This window comes from Halichoeres trimaculatus, unplaced genomic scaffold (assembly GCF_033239565.1).
Source record: "Halichoeres trimaculatus isolate MK-OKI-2021-1 unplaced genomic scaffold, fHalTri1.1 fHalTri1_scaffold_16, whole genome shotgun sequence".
In the NCBI taxonomy this organism is placed as follows: domain Eukaryota; kingdom Metazoa; phylum Chordata; class Actinopteri; order Labriformes; family Labridae; genus Halichoeres; species Halichoeres trimaculatus.
In genome coordinates, this window is record NW_027437194.1 from 20,560,720 (window position 1) to 20,575,370 (window position 14,651).

General features: G+C 40.5%; 1 protein-coding gene across 1 annotated transcript in view; it reads right to left on the reverse strand.

Moving 5' to 3' along the window:
• Positions 1-14,651, reverse strand: part of LOC141805269 (regulator of G-protein signaling 3-like) — an 86,321-nt gene that overhangs the window by 56,717 nt on the left and 14,953 nt on the right. The window contains exons 4-7 of the mRNA XM_074690214.1: positions 10,114-10,164; positions 6,551-6,609; positions 6,377-6,471; positions 6,205-6,273 (exon numbers count right to left, since the gene is read on the reverse strand). Coding sequence (XP_074546315.1) covers positions 6,205-6,273; positions 6,377-6,471; positions 6,551-6,609; positions 10,114-10,164 — 274 coding nt within the window. The remainder of the gene's footprint in view (positions 1-6,204; positions 6,274-6,376; positions 6,472-6,550; positions 6,610-10,113; positions 10,165-14,651) is intronic.

The window sequence follows — 14,651 nt, forward strand, 5'->3', positions numbered from 1 at the left end:
CACAGAGGGATAACAAAAAGTTCAAAGCAGTAAAAATGTCATACGGAAGAATTATTTTTGATCAATGTGTCAACGTACTGACAAAATACAAAAACGTATAATGGAAAGTCACTTCAGTTTCTGCGAGGTGGTGGAAAGGGAGAGTTGAGATGTTTAATTATGCATATATGAGGGAAGTTCTTCCGGACAACCTCCCAGCTGGACGAGGCTAATGCAGCTGCAGATGGATGCTGCTCTGAGGACAAACCAGCCGTCAGCACATCTGAACACCAGAAAAGTCTCTCAGCTCCTCTCAGCAGAATGAGCCAGTGAAAGAAAAAGCACACAGCATTGATGAAATGTCACAAAGACATCCTCATACACAAAGTGTATGAAAACCTCCTGTTGCTACCTGTGCTGCTGGTTTGATAAGGACGTAATGGCTTTGCCCAAACACACCACATTGGTTCAGCTGTATACTATGAGACCTAACAGGTCAGTACACGTGTGTGCATCAAACAATGTCAAAACATTTCACTCAAAGCTTAAGAGGCAATATGTTGAAAGGTACTGTAGTAAATTTATGAGCTTCACCAGCATTTTTCAAATGAGACTCTTGCATCTTTTATAAAAAATAAGCTTGATTAAGCAAAAGAACAAAATGGTAAATCCTTCTTTTTTTAATGCCCCTTGCAACAGATGGCCATTGTCTGGGAAAATGTCTTTTTAAGTTGCACAGTTTGATGATGTCTTCATAATTCATACATAACTCGAATGGTCACAGCTGAAGGGTTCAGCTTTTCCACCAACAGTCACATGAATGAAAATGTACTGGGATGTTGGATGATAGTAGGCAAGACTTTGGGTCTGATTTCCCCCTAGGATCGGGGGAAGCCTTACCCATTACTTGATTAGGGTGTTACAAACTTTATCGTCCAAATAATCCTCAAATGTGGGAGTAAAGATAACGTTTTGACTGTCCCTGACGACGTCAGAGCCCAGCAGATAGTCTGTTTACCTTCTGTACGTTAAACCACGGTACAAACTGAGTTTGAAAAGTTCACTTGTTGTCACATACCAACCAAAAGTGTGAGGTAACTTCAAACAAATGAATTACCTTGTCGCTTTGCATCCTGCTAAAACGTTGTTCTGAACAAAGTTAAGCAGTGTTAAAAGAGCTGATCTCCAAAACAAACACACGCCTTGGCAAGAATCACATCCTTACAACAGTGTGCAACAGTACTCATGGGAGACAGTCTTTTTCCTGAAAAAACACAACAAAATAAAGTCAAAGGTGTCACTATAATCAACGATGAACTGATAGTCCTCATAGTGACTTTAAATAACACATATTTACAGTCTGACTGGTCGGACTGCCTCCATTGGAATAACCAGTGAGAAGAGCAGAATGGTAATAGTGAATTTGGAAAAACTGAAAAAGGAGACTAGTTTGTGGCATTGTTAACGCCCACATACTTCCCTTTTTTCGGTTTTGTTTTGGGGGTTTTGGTGCTGCAGATCATGACGTCACACTCCCTTTATCTTCTGTCACGATTTATCACAACTGCCTCTGTGGGAGCTCACGTCTGAGGAACTGTTACTAGTCATAAATTGCCTTCCAAAATCTAAAACTGTTTCTAACTGCATTTTTCATCAAATATTGTGAAAAAGAATACAAAAAATGGTTAAAATGGTTTGGAAAAAAAAACCAAATAGATTTTATATAAACAATAGAAGCAGAAAATGTTTGATCTTTTTCCTTTTTTGTTTGATTTTTTTTTTTGTATCTGCCTATTTGTGTATTAACACAGCAGGGGGTCGCCAGTCCATTGGTGTTTTGGGATTGTTTTGTTAAAAATCAGTCTGAACAGTCTCTGTTCATGCTCTCCCACAATTTTAAAATCAGTTTGGATCTAAAAGTTGTCTTGTGTGTGGCCAGCCTAAGAGGATTTGCTGACTACTGCCCACAACTTCCTCACCACAGGATAGCAGATTGACTTTTCTTCATTTTTACATTTATGCTTTATGATTCACTTTTATCATTTAACACCAGATAAAGCAGCATCTTGTTCTACATCGTTGTTTTTTACAGCCTAGGTTTATTTGTTGAGGGGAAAACTTTGCACTTTCTTGTCTCTGTGGAAGCATTTAATAAGTGCTTGTAAAAATCCTTACAGTGCCATGTGGAAATATTTGAAGTATGATAGAAGAAGATCCACAGTTTCCTTTGATTGATCCTTCATACTCAGGGACAGCTTCAGAGCTTGAAAATCAGATGCAAAAATAGTATCTTCTCATCAGTAAAAGTACAGCTTTTTCATGTGGTTTCAGTGCCGCTTCGAATGCTCTGAATGTGATCTGTCCTTGTGAACAGCGTGGACTTATTCAACAGGTTGAGGTCTCAGGGTCTTCTCCTCCATCGCCGCTCCATGACAAAGCTTTGAGATGGGTTGTTCGGATCACTGCGGCTCATCAGACTGCAAAGGCTGAACAGATGCTGCCCTGGTTTCTCGTGGAAAAGGCCCTTTTCCTTGCTTGAAAGCATCTGGACAATCTCTGGTTAGGTGTGAAATGACTGTGTGGGTTTTGATGAGAGTGGGAAATACAGATATGAACACACTAACTTTGGTTCTGGGTCATTTTTAGAGAGAAAATGGGAAAATTTAAGAGTCAGTACACTCTGGGAATGGGATCAAAGATATGCTTCTTAAAACTGGGAAAAACAGAAAAGATATTTGTGGTCCTCCGTTGAACAAACCGCTTCCTGCTGGCTTCACCAAAGTAATACCAAATGACATTTGGTGTGAATGAGGCTTACCAAAGATGAGTAAATCGTTCCTAATCTGTGGCCCAGAAACGGTCCCAAAAAGGTCTTAAAAATCATTTCATCATCTTAACTCCACAACAAATGTAATCCTGCCTCTGTATCGTTACAGTACAGCATGCAGCCCCTGAGACTTGTGATTCCTGAACAAAAAGTGCATTATAGTGTTTTAATCAAGCAGCAAACAGCCCCATACTGTGTTTAAAGTGATGTTCTTCGGGATCTGCTTTTCATCTGTCTGCTCAAATAAAACTAACACGAGGAATTTAACTCATTCAACCATACGTCCTCCATCCTCAGCTCTATGTGACCCTGTTTCTGCTTCAGTGTGGTGAGAGCAGAGAAACACGTTTCCTGAGCAAGATGCAGAAACAGACTAGTGCACAAACACACAGAAGCCTGCAGCAGCATCAATTATGAAGAGCTATGTCCCTGTCCAAAAGAAAAGATTTGTTTCTGTTGACTGGTTGGTTACTGCAAAAAATGTCCAACACAAGTTTAAGCGGAAACAGAAACTCCAAAAGCTGTGTTATAACAAAGGCACTCACCAGCAACTTGATTAGGAACACCTGTTCAGCTGCTCGTTAAAACAAATATATGATCAGTCAATCACATGGCAGCAACTCTGCACCATGTAGGCAGCTCTAACAGAGCTGGGGAAGAAAGGTGATTTAAGTTACACATTTTCAGGATCTCCTTATGTACTGAGATCTTCCACACACAACCATCACTGGGGAATGGTCCCAAAAAGAGAAAATACTCAGTGAGAAGTAGTTCGCTGGTTTCTTGTTGATCGCAGAGGTCAGAGGAGAATAAACCAGACTGATCAGTGTTTCCCACAGGATTTTAGGAGACTGTGGTGGGGGTGTCTCTGACCCTCGGCGGTTTTAATGTGTGTGTACGTTTTTAAGCGCGATGTATCGCCCTTACAGTAAGTGCAGTTTGGGACCATGGACATGAACATACGCTGATAAATAAGAACTTACAAAGGCATATCAGAAATATTTTAAATTTGATTCAGAAACAAAACCCAAAACTCACTCACAATATTTTGAACAATTTACTGAACAACATTTCAACAACAGGTTATTTACACTATTTCCCGTGATCTGTGATCTGTTATCAGGCTACTGAGACTGTAGCCTACCGTTATTCTCTCACCTGAGTTAACGAGGTGTGTGTTTGAAGCTGATGAGAGAAAAGAGCACGAGGATGTGAGTAGGTGAAAGGGAAGCAAAGTGGAAACCCTTTATATTGTTTTAACATCTTAAAAAAATATTTTTGGGGATAAAGGGTCAGATTACGATTCTTCTTCTCTCTGCTCCCTTATCTGGATTTAGGAGTGTTGTGTTTTCATTCTGTTTTTTTTCTACAGTGACTGCAGAAAATAGTCTAAATAAATAAAGATGCCTAAATTTGCTGAGGCCCACTTCATCACAAAATGTAATCAATGCAAGATCATTTTCTGACTGATATTTCCTGATATTGCTGTGTATCTGACTTTGAGAGAAATTCAGCTTCTTCCATGCTCTCTCCGTATGTTGTGTTCACCATCTTACGCTGACGTCACTACAAAAATTGCAGAGCGCACATGGCTACTTAATATGCACATACTGATTTGCATTGACCATATATGGTAAAGTTCGGGCGCGCTGAAGGCGGGAAAGGAGGCGTGCTCACCACATTCACGCTGTTCTCGGCGCGGTGTGATTTATCACGGAGAATAGCGTGCAGCCGTGTGTACGCAGAGTCTGATAGATCTGAAAAGAGTGTTGGTCCTATGCACGTTTTGCCTTTTCGTCGTAAGTGAAACTTAGGAGGACTTTTACACGCTGTAATAAATGTAGGCCCCAGGAGAGGAGAGTATGAACTAATAAGCCGCGTCAGCTCGTTGGTATTGTACAGGTGATTGTACTGTGTGCCTGCTCTCCCTCTGAATGTGCGGTGATAATGAAACTCTGGAACCGAGACGTGCGCGGTGCAGCCGTTCCTCTTCCCGAGAAGGGAGGCAGACAGCGCAGTGAGATACTGTGTCCACGGCCACAGTTAGCATGGGCGCTAATGCCCAAAAAAGAAGTTAGCCTACACGTACCTCAGAGTCAGACGCTCCGCTCTAACGTCGCTGGAATCTGGTTCGCACCAAACGTAACAGGTAAAGAGCGACGTCTATGAGTGTGACCAGTGCGCGCGCACTCTTGTTCTCGCTTGTTTACGTGCGGTAGGAAAGTACAGCTGTGTAATGGTCTGACAGAGTGACGGAGCGTATTTTTGTCTCCATATGAGACTGTGGCGGGGTCAAATGAGACTGTGGCGGGCCGCCACAGTCTCATTAATTAATGGGAAACACTGCTGATACTTGATACAAACAAGATATGCAGAAGACCATCTCCGAATGCACAATAGGGGACTAAAGCCCCATTTTCACCAAGCGGTTCAGTTTGGTTCGTCTGGACATGGCACATATTTTGTGGCGCTTCCACTGACTAATCCCGGGACAGGTCCCCCAATAACCAAGGGCGAGCCATCTCTCTTTTGGTATCTTTCCATTGGGGTTCAAGGTATACTGATCCAACCCTAAAAGGTGGAGCTACAGCATTGCAGACTGTTGATTGGTCGAAAGAATTGTCACTTACCGTGCAACAGTAGCTGCTGTATCTCTTCGCGGCACTCAGTCTTCTCTGTCTTCTGAAAGCTTGGTTGTGCTTTGTAACAAAGAGCCACATGCCAAGTTCAAAGAAGGTGAATTGCTGCCGGATGTGTTTTTTTTTTTGCTTGGTGAAAACAGGCCTTTAGGCTAATACTCGCATGGCCCAACCAAAACTGTACAAGAGAAGATTTAAAAACATTGCCTGGTCTGACTTTGGATGTCTGCTGCCACACTCAGATGGTATGCTCAAAATTTGTCGTAAGGATGAAAGCCATCCATCCCTGCCTTGTATCAATGGTTCAGGCTGTTTCTGCTGGTGTAATGATGTGGGGATATTCTCTTGGCCAACTTTGGGCTCCTTTGTTCTCAACACACATTGTCTACCTTAGTACTGTTGCTAACAATGTGCAACTCTTTATGACCACAGTGTATCTGTCTTCTGATGCCTACTTTTAGCAGGATAACACACCATGTCACAAAGCTCAAATCATCTCTAACATCACAATAAGTTCACTGTACTCCAGTAGCCTCCACAGTCTCCAGAACTCAATCCAACAGAGCTCCTTTGGGGTTTGTGACTCTCATCATGGATGTGCTGTCAACAAATCTGCAGCAACTGTTTGATGCTATCATGTCAATATGGAGCAAAATCTCTGAGGAATGTTTCCAGCACCTTTCTTGAATCTTTGCAACAAAAAATGAAGGCAGCTCCACATGAGTGTGAGAGTCTATAAACCACATCCTGAGCAGGTACCTTGTTGTGGGGTCAGAGTTCCACATTGTGAGGAGCAGTCTCTTATGAAGGTCGTCTTCAGTGATAACACTGTAAAGAAGAGGAAAGGGAAAGATGAGGTCATCAGTTTTTACAGTTTTGTGTAAGTTAAAATGTTGTATTACAGTCTGGAAAACTGATGCTGGCTGCTTACAAGGTGAACGTTTGCAGGAAGATGGGGTTTCTGCAGTGGGGGACCATCCGAGTCTTCAGCCTTTCTTTAGGATCACTGTCTGGGAACAAGCCGACCTGAACAAGACAGTAAAACAATCTCTACTATTGTATCATGATTCCAGAGTAGGCTTTATTTGTATCAGTCTACACATACCTTAACATAAGAGTCACATGACCCCATGCACTCCACCACCATATCTTTGGCCTCCAAAACTGTGAACACACACAAACAGATCTGAATTAATTATAGCATTGTAGTTGCAATAATTATGAACATGCATCTGCTCGTTTCCAGGTGCTCGGTCAAACTGTCAGCAGAGCAAACAGCTGACCTAGAATTTCAGACCGCACTGTACAGCAGAGTGTGACTCAGAGTCTGTATGTCGTACAATATTTCTCAATGAATCATGCTGACCATGTGTTAAGATGTTAACAGTCAAGGGAACGGGAAGTGAAGAAGTCTGTTCTCTGCAAGCTGCCAGGATGGCCTTTGTTTTATCCTTGCACTCGTATAATTTCTTTTTTTGTTGTTGTTGTTGTTGTTGTTGTTAGTGTTGATATGTAAAAGCAAGAAAATAAGATGTCTGAAAAAGATTTCTATTTTTACATTTGAATGATAAAATCTGCAATTTTTTAGGAACAGCTGCTCAAGTTGTGGGTTGGTAAATATTTAATGCATGTTTTCCCTGTCTGTGACATTTTGCTTTTTTTATACAAGATACCCAACCAAAATTTAAAATTTTATTAATACAGAGAATTTGTTCTTCATATATGATGTGTCTGAGCCTTTACAGACTTAACTGACATCACCTGGAAAGTAACTGAGGGTATGGGTCTGTATAAGTTCAAAATGGTGTAAGTAGTAGCAGGTGAACACTTTGCCAATTCTCACATAACCTGTATGTCATAGTGTAGCTCACCTGAGCAGCTTGATGAATTGTTGTTGAACCATTTAGGGTCTGCAGGAACCCTGAGCTCATTTAGATCCAAGTTGAGGGCTCAATTTTTAACAGCTACCTTTTATAAGAATATTTTGACAAATCATTTTAATATGTTTTCTATTGCACAGCTCTGCACTGTGACTTTCAGGCTTATATTTAAAAATCTATTTTAACATTCTTTTTTGTATTTTATTTTATTTATTTGCTTTTTTTAATTGATTTTTTAATAGTTTTAATAGTTTAATCTGCATTAAAAGGTCAGCTATGTGAAGCACTTTAAATTGGCTTAATCAATACAAAAAATGGAATACATTAATTAAACTACACAAACATGTATAGATACACTACAGAAGAAGAAAGGGGCCACTGGAAAATAATTCTGACTTTTTCACAGAGTTCTGACTTCTTTTTCAGAATTTTGACTTTAATCTCAGAATTCTGAGAAAAAAATGGTGTTAAAAAATGTGTGGACTTCTGTTTTTTTTTTTGGTTTGGTTTTTTCAGTGGCCCTAATCCTCTTCCATAGATATACAGAATTAGGCAGATTAATATTGTTTTATATGTTAATTCATAAAGGTAGCGGACTTACTTTACTAAAGCACCAATATTGGTTTCAATTTTTTTGTTTGCCTTTTTTAATTTCTGTGTTGCGTGTTTGTTTACCCTGCAATGTGTGCGGGCTTCCCTTGGGAACCTCTTGTTTTACGTCACATTGCTGTAAACTGTGGGTAATTCCCTCATGCTAAGTCTGTGAATATGACCACTTACAGAAAGCGTGCATTAAGGGCTCAAAAAGTCAGCGTGAGAGCCCTCACGCACTTAACAGTTTGAAAGTGGGACAGCCCTAAGCCCTCATGGACTTAGCTGGGACTCGCCTTAAAGTCAGTGAGTGTGAGACTGTGGACATTTAGATTGGGCCTCTGTGTCAGAAACAGATGGATGATTTCATTGATAGAGATGATGTCCATTTATTATACAGTCTATGCTTCAGTTCAGTCAAACTTTTTAACTCAGAGGCTTTCATCCTTACCTTCTAAACTTTATCTAACAAAACTATCGACATTCATTTTGAATAATACCTCAAATTAGCCTACAGACAAAGACAACACACTAATTTGGCAAAATTCAGTATGCTGTTTATGAAAAAGTGCAAGATCTGCAGTATGCCAAAACTTCGTGGATGTCTTACTGATCCAGTACAATTCCTCAGAATGCAGCGGATAAGTCTACCTCACATACTGTTTTCATCTTCTTTTTCTGTTTGGTGCAGTTGGCACTCAGGTTTAGGTGAGTTAGCGCCACCTACTCAAATGAATCAGCATTACAACTACAATAAAACAACACTAATATTTGACGGGCCGTGAGATACCCGTGAGGTGAAGTGATGCAAAAGAAACTAGGGATGTCTCGATATTACATTTTCACTTCCGATACGATACCGATACTGCAGCATTAAGTATCTGCCGATACCGATATTTATTACTTATTCTGTAGTATGTCTGCCATGTTAGACCAGGCTTGATTAAGTGATATTATTTAAACAAAGAACAGTAGTTAGCAACAGTAGGTATGAGGAAAAACTGACCCATTTTTTATTAACCAATGGGTAACAGAAATTTTAACATTAAACATAAGAATATACTAGTAATTGAATAAATTAAAGATTAAATTAGAAGACCCAGAAAATAACTTAAATAAATCAAATAAAAACAGCAGCAGCAGAGCCTGGAATGGACTGCTTATATCGGAGATTTTAGATGCATTCCGATACGATACCGATATTTATTTTTTTGCTGATATCGGACTGATATCCAATATCAATATCGGACTGGGACACCTCTAAAAGAAACCCCGATAAATTTTGTCACTTCTGGTCAAATAGAGGGGTAACCATCTTACAGGTAACTGTTCACTTCTAAAAACTTTTGAAAGTTCAAAAAAACGTATCAACTTTTTGCAAAACATACATAGAATACGTAGGTGGTTTTTCTATCAGCTTTACTTACAAATTCTGAAACTGAAACAGTGTAACATACTGCATCACAGACCCAACAGAGCAGTCATGCTACATACTTCATGCTAAAGCAGTATGCAGTACATACTACATACTACATTCATATAAGGTAGGTAATAAGCCGTTTGGAGAGCAGCCAAAGTCTCTGTGTCTCCTGGAGTCTTTGTCAGTTTGTTCCTTTTTTCATGTCACATCAGGTCATGTCAGGTAGTTCTTTGGCTTGGTGATTGTCCCTGTGACTTTGTTGATATATTCCTATTAGCTACTGCAGTTTGATTATAATTACCTCATGATGGGGATAAAAAACAAAGACTCACCAAGTCTACTGCTTGTTGGCGATATAAGCAGACAGCAGCCTTTGTTCAAAGAATAGACATTAAACTCCAGCTTTTGTTGTCTGAGATGTATTGATTATAGAGATTTGAAGTTTTCGTACATCTCAAGTTCTCGTAATGTTTGTATGTGTTATGAAACGAAGATGAGACAGGGACAAATAGAGAGAGGAACATCTGATGAGCAAATGGCCCTCTGTGAAGAAAAAATGACAGCAGCACAAAAGACGCTGAGGGAGAACGACAACCTAAAGTAGGAGGGTGCATGGCTGTGGTTGCTGGGAGACCAAAACAAGCAACTACTTTTGATGACAAGTGGTCTACACCCTGACACAAACTTCTGCGCATGAAGTTGTATATAAAGCTGTCTTTTGATTATAAATCCATTTGCACTCACCTGAAGAAGTAGTTTGATCATAAATTGACTCACCGCTAACGACAAGCATCTCCTTCTCCAGGATGACTGACAGCTTCAGCTGACCTTGGGAAAAAAACGAGAAAGGCAGAATAAGTGTACTGTTAATCAATAACTGTCAGAAGTCTGGGGACTTTCTGACAGCTAGTGCATCAGAAACTGGGATATGTCTATCATGTCCTGAATTTAAAACCCAAGACGAGCAGCAAGAAAATAAATGAAGGGGAAGCACCCACATCAGCTACTTCCCAAACACAGACAGATAACCAAGTGTCTCAGCACCTCCAAGGCCACTGAGCTTGGGCGCATTCCAGAGCATCTGTGATAAATTTTACCAACCCAGGAAAACTCAATCCCAAGGACCATTCATTTCAACTTGGGAATCTCCCTTTAAGTCTTAATAATATGCTAAGCTAAACTAGTCTATGCATCTTCTGTCTGCTGCATCGTGTGTGACAGATCCTCTCAGCTATGTCTGAAACAGAAAGCAAAACCCTCACAAAAAGTCAAACTCCTTTTCCACATGCAGTTAAAGGGCATAGATGTGATGACAGTGACTTCAGCTTTGTATACCTGGAGATCAAAATCACTCAGATAACGAAATTAGCACATCAATCCTTACAAGATGTTCAACTAGACAACATTACTTAAAACTGGCAGCAGAGGAAAATCAAGCTGCAAAGGTGGACCCTACCTGTGTAGTCAAAACACGTCTTATGTGTTCATTGTTTCCAACAGCGGGAAGTCGAATGAGCTTAAATGCACATTTTTGTTCCAAACTAAGTCAAACTTAAAAAGTAAATGTACTTAAAAAACTAAATCTCATGTAGCCTAACTAAGTCAGGTACACGGCTCTTGAGGTTTCCCACATACAGACGTGATGCTGCAGGTGTTTGCTGGACTACTGAGTGTTTTGACGAAGTTTCAGTCGGAAGCAGTGGGTGTGCGCTGCTGCTGGCACTGATCCAAGGAGGGGGGCCCAGTTTGAATGTCGTGCTTACTAACAAGTGAAAAAAAAATCCTGTATAATAAACCTAAACCTAAACCTTGTGATAGGACCCAACTTGTTCCACCCCAGAGTATCACTTTAAGGAGTGTGATACTGAAAATCTTACCTAAGTGTAATATCTGAACACATTTTTTGCTACTTTGTGTGTGTCCATGGTCTATCATCTGACACTTCTCCCCTCCCCTATTCACACTTTCTTTCCTTCCCGGAAAGTCTCCTAGCACTAACCTGTTAGCAGTGTTGACATGTCCACTGCTAACACCGGCTTTGTGCTGCTTCAAATTACTCCTGCTCACAAGAGTGGAGTCTAAAGCTAAAATGTGGGAGCCTGGTTGTGTGATAACACTGCTGGCACTTCAGAGCTTGGGTACAAGGGATGTTTGTCGTTCCCACAGTGAACTTGGCATGATTTTGTGCTTCTGGCCACAGTGGAAGAACAAAGTGAAAACAATGTTTGAAATGTCTTCCTGGTGCGTCTGAACATGAGGGTTCAGATGGAGCAGTCAGAAAAAATACATGAATACCTGAAACGCCCTGCAGGCATCAGACAAATCAGACTAACAAATCACAAGAGGAAGCTGGGAGGACAACTGAGTTCAGCATGCTGCTTTTGTGCAGGGAAACAAGTTAATCGTCTTTGATTATTTGTTATCATCTCATTAACCTCTTTGGAGTGTGGACTCACAAAACAGTAAGTGAATGAGTGTAACTGCTTCTTCTGCTTTTGCATAAAGAGACAGCTGGGCTGTACAATTAAAGATGAACATACAGAGGTTTCTTAAAGACAAGCGAAAAAGAAGACAACAAGAAGGCACAAAAGACAACAGAGCCATCTTTTGCTAAGGCAGATGGCATGTAGGAGTGGAACAACGACATTGTGAAAGCAGAGGTTACAGCCTGAGAGAGTAGGAGTGAATTAATAGGGCATGGCAGATGAGACAGCACTGTGGGTCAATACATGCACCAATGAAAACACGCCCACCACACAGGAGCATGGATGAAAATGCACTCCAGTGTGGCTGTAATATGGATATATGGCTTCTGGGCACCCATGCCTCAAACAACATTTTCTGACAGATTATAAATTATACATTTTATGGAGTGAATGTTGGGTCTGAGAGGACTATGTTTAGATCACAGTAGGGACAGTTGTCAACAAACTAACTTTACCACAGTATTGATGTTGACCAGCTGATGTCAATGTTCACAACATAGACTTAAAATATTTTACTTATGTTGGGTAACTGATAATAAACACAAAGGCTTTAGACAATGTTGTAGCTAAATGTGTAATGTCTTCAAAAAAAAATTTAAAAGTATATTTTTTGTTGTTTTTTATTCATTTCATCAAATGTTGCCTCTTTACTATCATATAAATTTTTGGGGAAATATTTTCTTCAGCCACTCACAACTCTAATTAACTCAACATTTAAAGGTGCTGTGAAGACTATCCATTTGGTGTTGATTGCAGTGACATCTTTGGCCAGAATGTGAAGTGTTTTCCCGGGATAAAAACCCTGTTTCCATGACCACTTACATCCACTATCGTGAAGATGTGACTTTTACCCAGGCATTTGTTTTGAAGGCAAATGAATGGAGACCATCTTATTCTTACACTACTTTCTTTCGTTCAAGCACTGAAATAATGTATTTATTAGTGGTTATGTTTGAAACATGACAAGCAAACTTTGTAAACTCAGTCTTCTCACCTATTGTGCACTAAACCAAGGTACAAACTATCTTTTTAGTTTTACTCACAGCTTGGTGTTCTAAAGCCCAGGTTCCACAAAGCAGTTCAGTTCAGTTTGTCTCAATGCAGCACACTTTTTGTGGTGTTTTTGCTGACTAATCCCAGGACAGATCCCCAAATAACCAAGACAAACTTTCTCATTTTTCGGACCACTTCTGGTTGGGTGCTAAACTAAACCTATCGAATGAGATCCTGGAAGACGCAACCACTGCAGACCGTTGATTGGTTGAAAGCGGCTGTATTTCTCCAGGCTGCACACAGCCTTCTCTGAAACAAATCTTGATTGTACTTTGCAACAAAGAACCAGGTGGAAATCACAAAGAAGACAAATTGCTGGATGTCTCCTGCTGTTTCTCTTTGTTTACTTTCTTCTTTGACGTATTCTTTAGCCAGGTCTATTGTCGCGCTGCTATGACATCTCACCATTTTTTAACTGACGTGGCTATCAGCCCCTGGCTTACACGCTGCCTGCCATGAGGGGACACAACTGGCTGTGGAAACTCAAACAGAATCAGTCTTTACCAGTCCCACCTGTACCAAACCGGCTGCTTGGTGAAAACAGGGCTTCAGACTGGAATCCTGGTTATATTCTCCCTGGGATCATCTATCAACAACAACCTCACTAAGCAGAACTAACATTACCCGGGTTGTGCCACAAATCGTGCACTTCTACACTTGCATTTACACTTCCAATTTTGAGTGCATCAGTGCGTTTACACTGACAGTATGGAGCTACACCTTGCACTTTAATTTTATCAACAGGCGCAGTCATAACAGGCAAAAAAGTTGAGTGTAGATTGCTGAACACCTGTCACCCTAAATCGTCGCTATATTGGCCATGTTAAGGAAGGGGCCTAACGGTGGTTGGTGGTTGTAATCAATAAATGGCAGAAGAACACCTGGGAACAGCCATGAAATGCACTCGTTATTTCTGGAAAGTGCAAAGCCGCAGTATTTGTTTTTGGACAATACTACCGTGCAAGATTTTGTGTTAAATTCTAAAACTTAGAGCTTCGCCTTGAATATTTCACCCCTCTGCTTGCTCTTTTATTTGAAGGTCTTTTGCCCCGCAACACGTCTTTGACTCCAACTTTCGATTAAACTATACGACAACTTAGGATGACCTTATAATGGCGCTGGAGGGTTCCTACAACTTGTCCTGGGGGAGGGTCTGCATGTCTGGCCCAATATTGTCACAACAGTTGTAGAAATGTGTCATTCATAACCACAAATGTCGACTTGCTGCTTGTAAAGAAACACACTGAAGGAAAGCACTGCCAGTGAATACAACTCTGTTGGCAAGAACTACACCTCCAAAAAGCATTGGCTACAGCTAATTAGTGGGACATATTCCCTGGTGACACTTTAATCCCACTAATGCCAGTTAAAGCAGATGCACTTACTGTGATTTCGTTGCTAATTGATAAACAAATTCCGAAACCTGTTTGCCAAAATGCAGCAGCAACAAATTCTTACTTTTCTTACTTGACAGGAGATGAAATGGTCTCTGTTTGGGTGGCTAAATAATCTGCTGCAGTTTTAGACACTATCAAGGAGGAAAGTTTAGCTCCTACAGGAACTTAAACAAAAATATCTAGCTTCAAGGTGAAGTTGTGTTTCTCTGCAGAGTGTGATTGTCAGATGACCAGCTTTTAACATCATGACAGACAGGTCCTTAGAGCTACGGCGAGGACAATCTGTCCACAGATGGCATTGTTCTTTCAGTTCATGTGATATAAATAAGGCAGCCTCCAGGTGATGCCAAGATAAAGTGTAAAAAGACCACAGCTACCC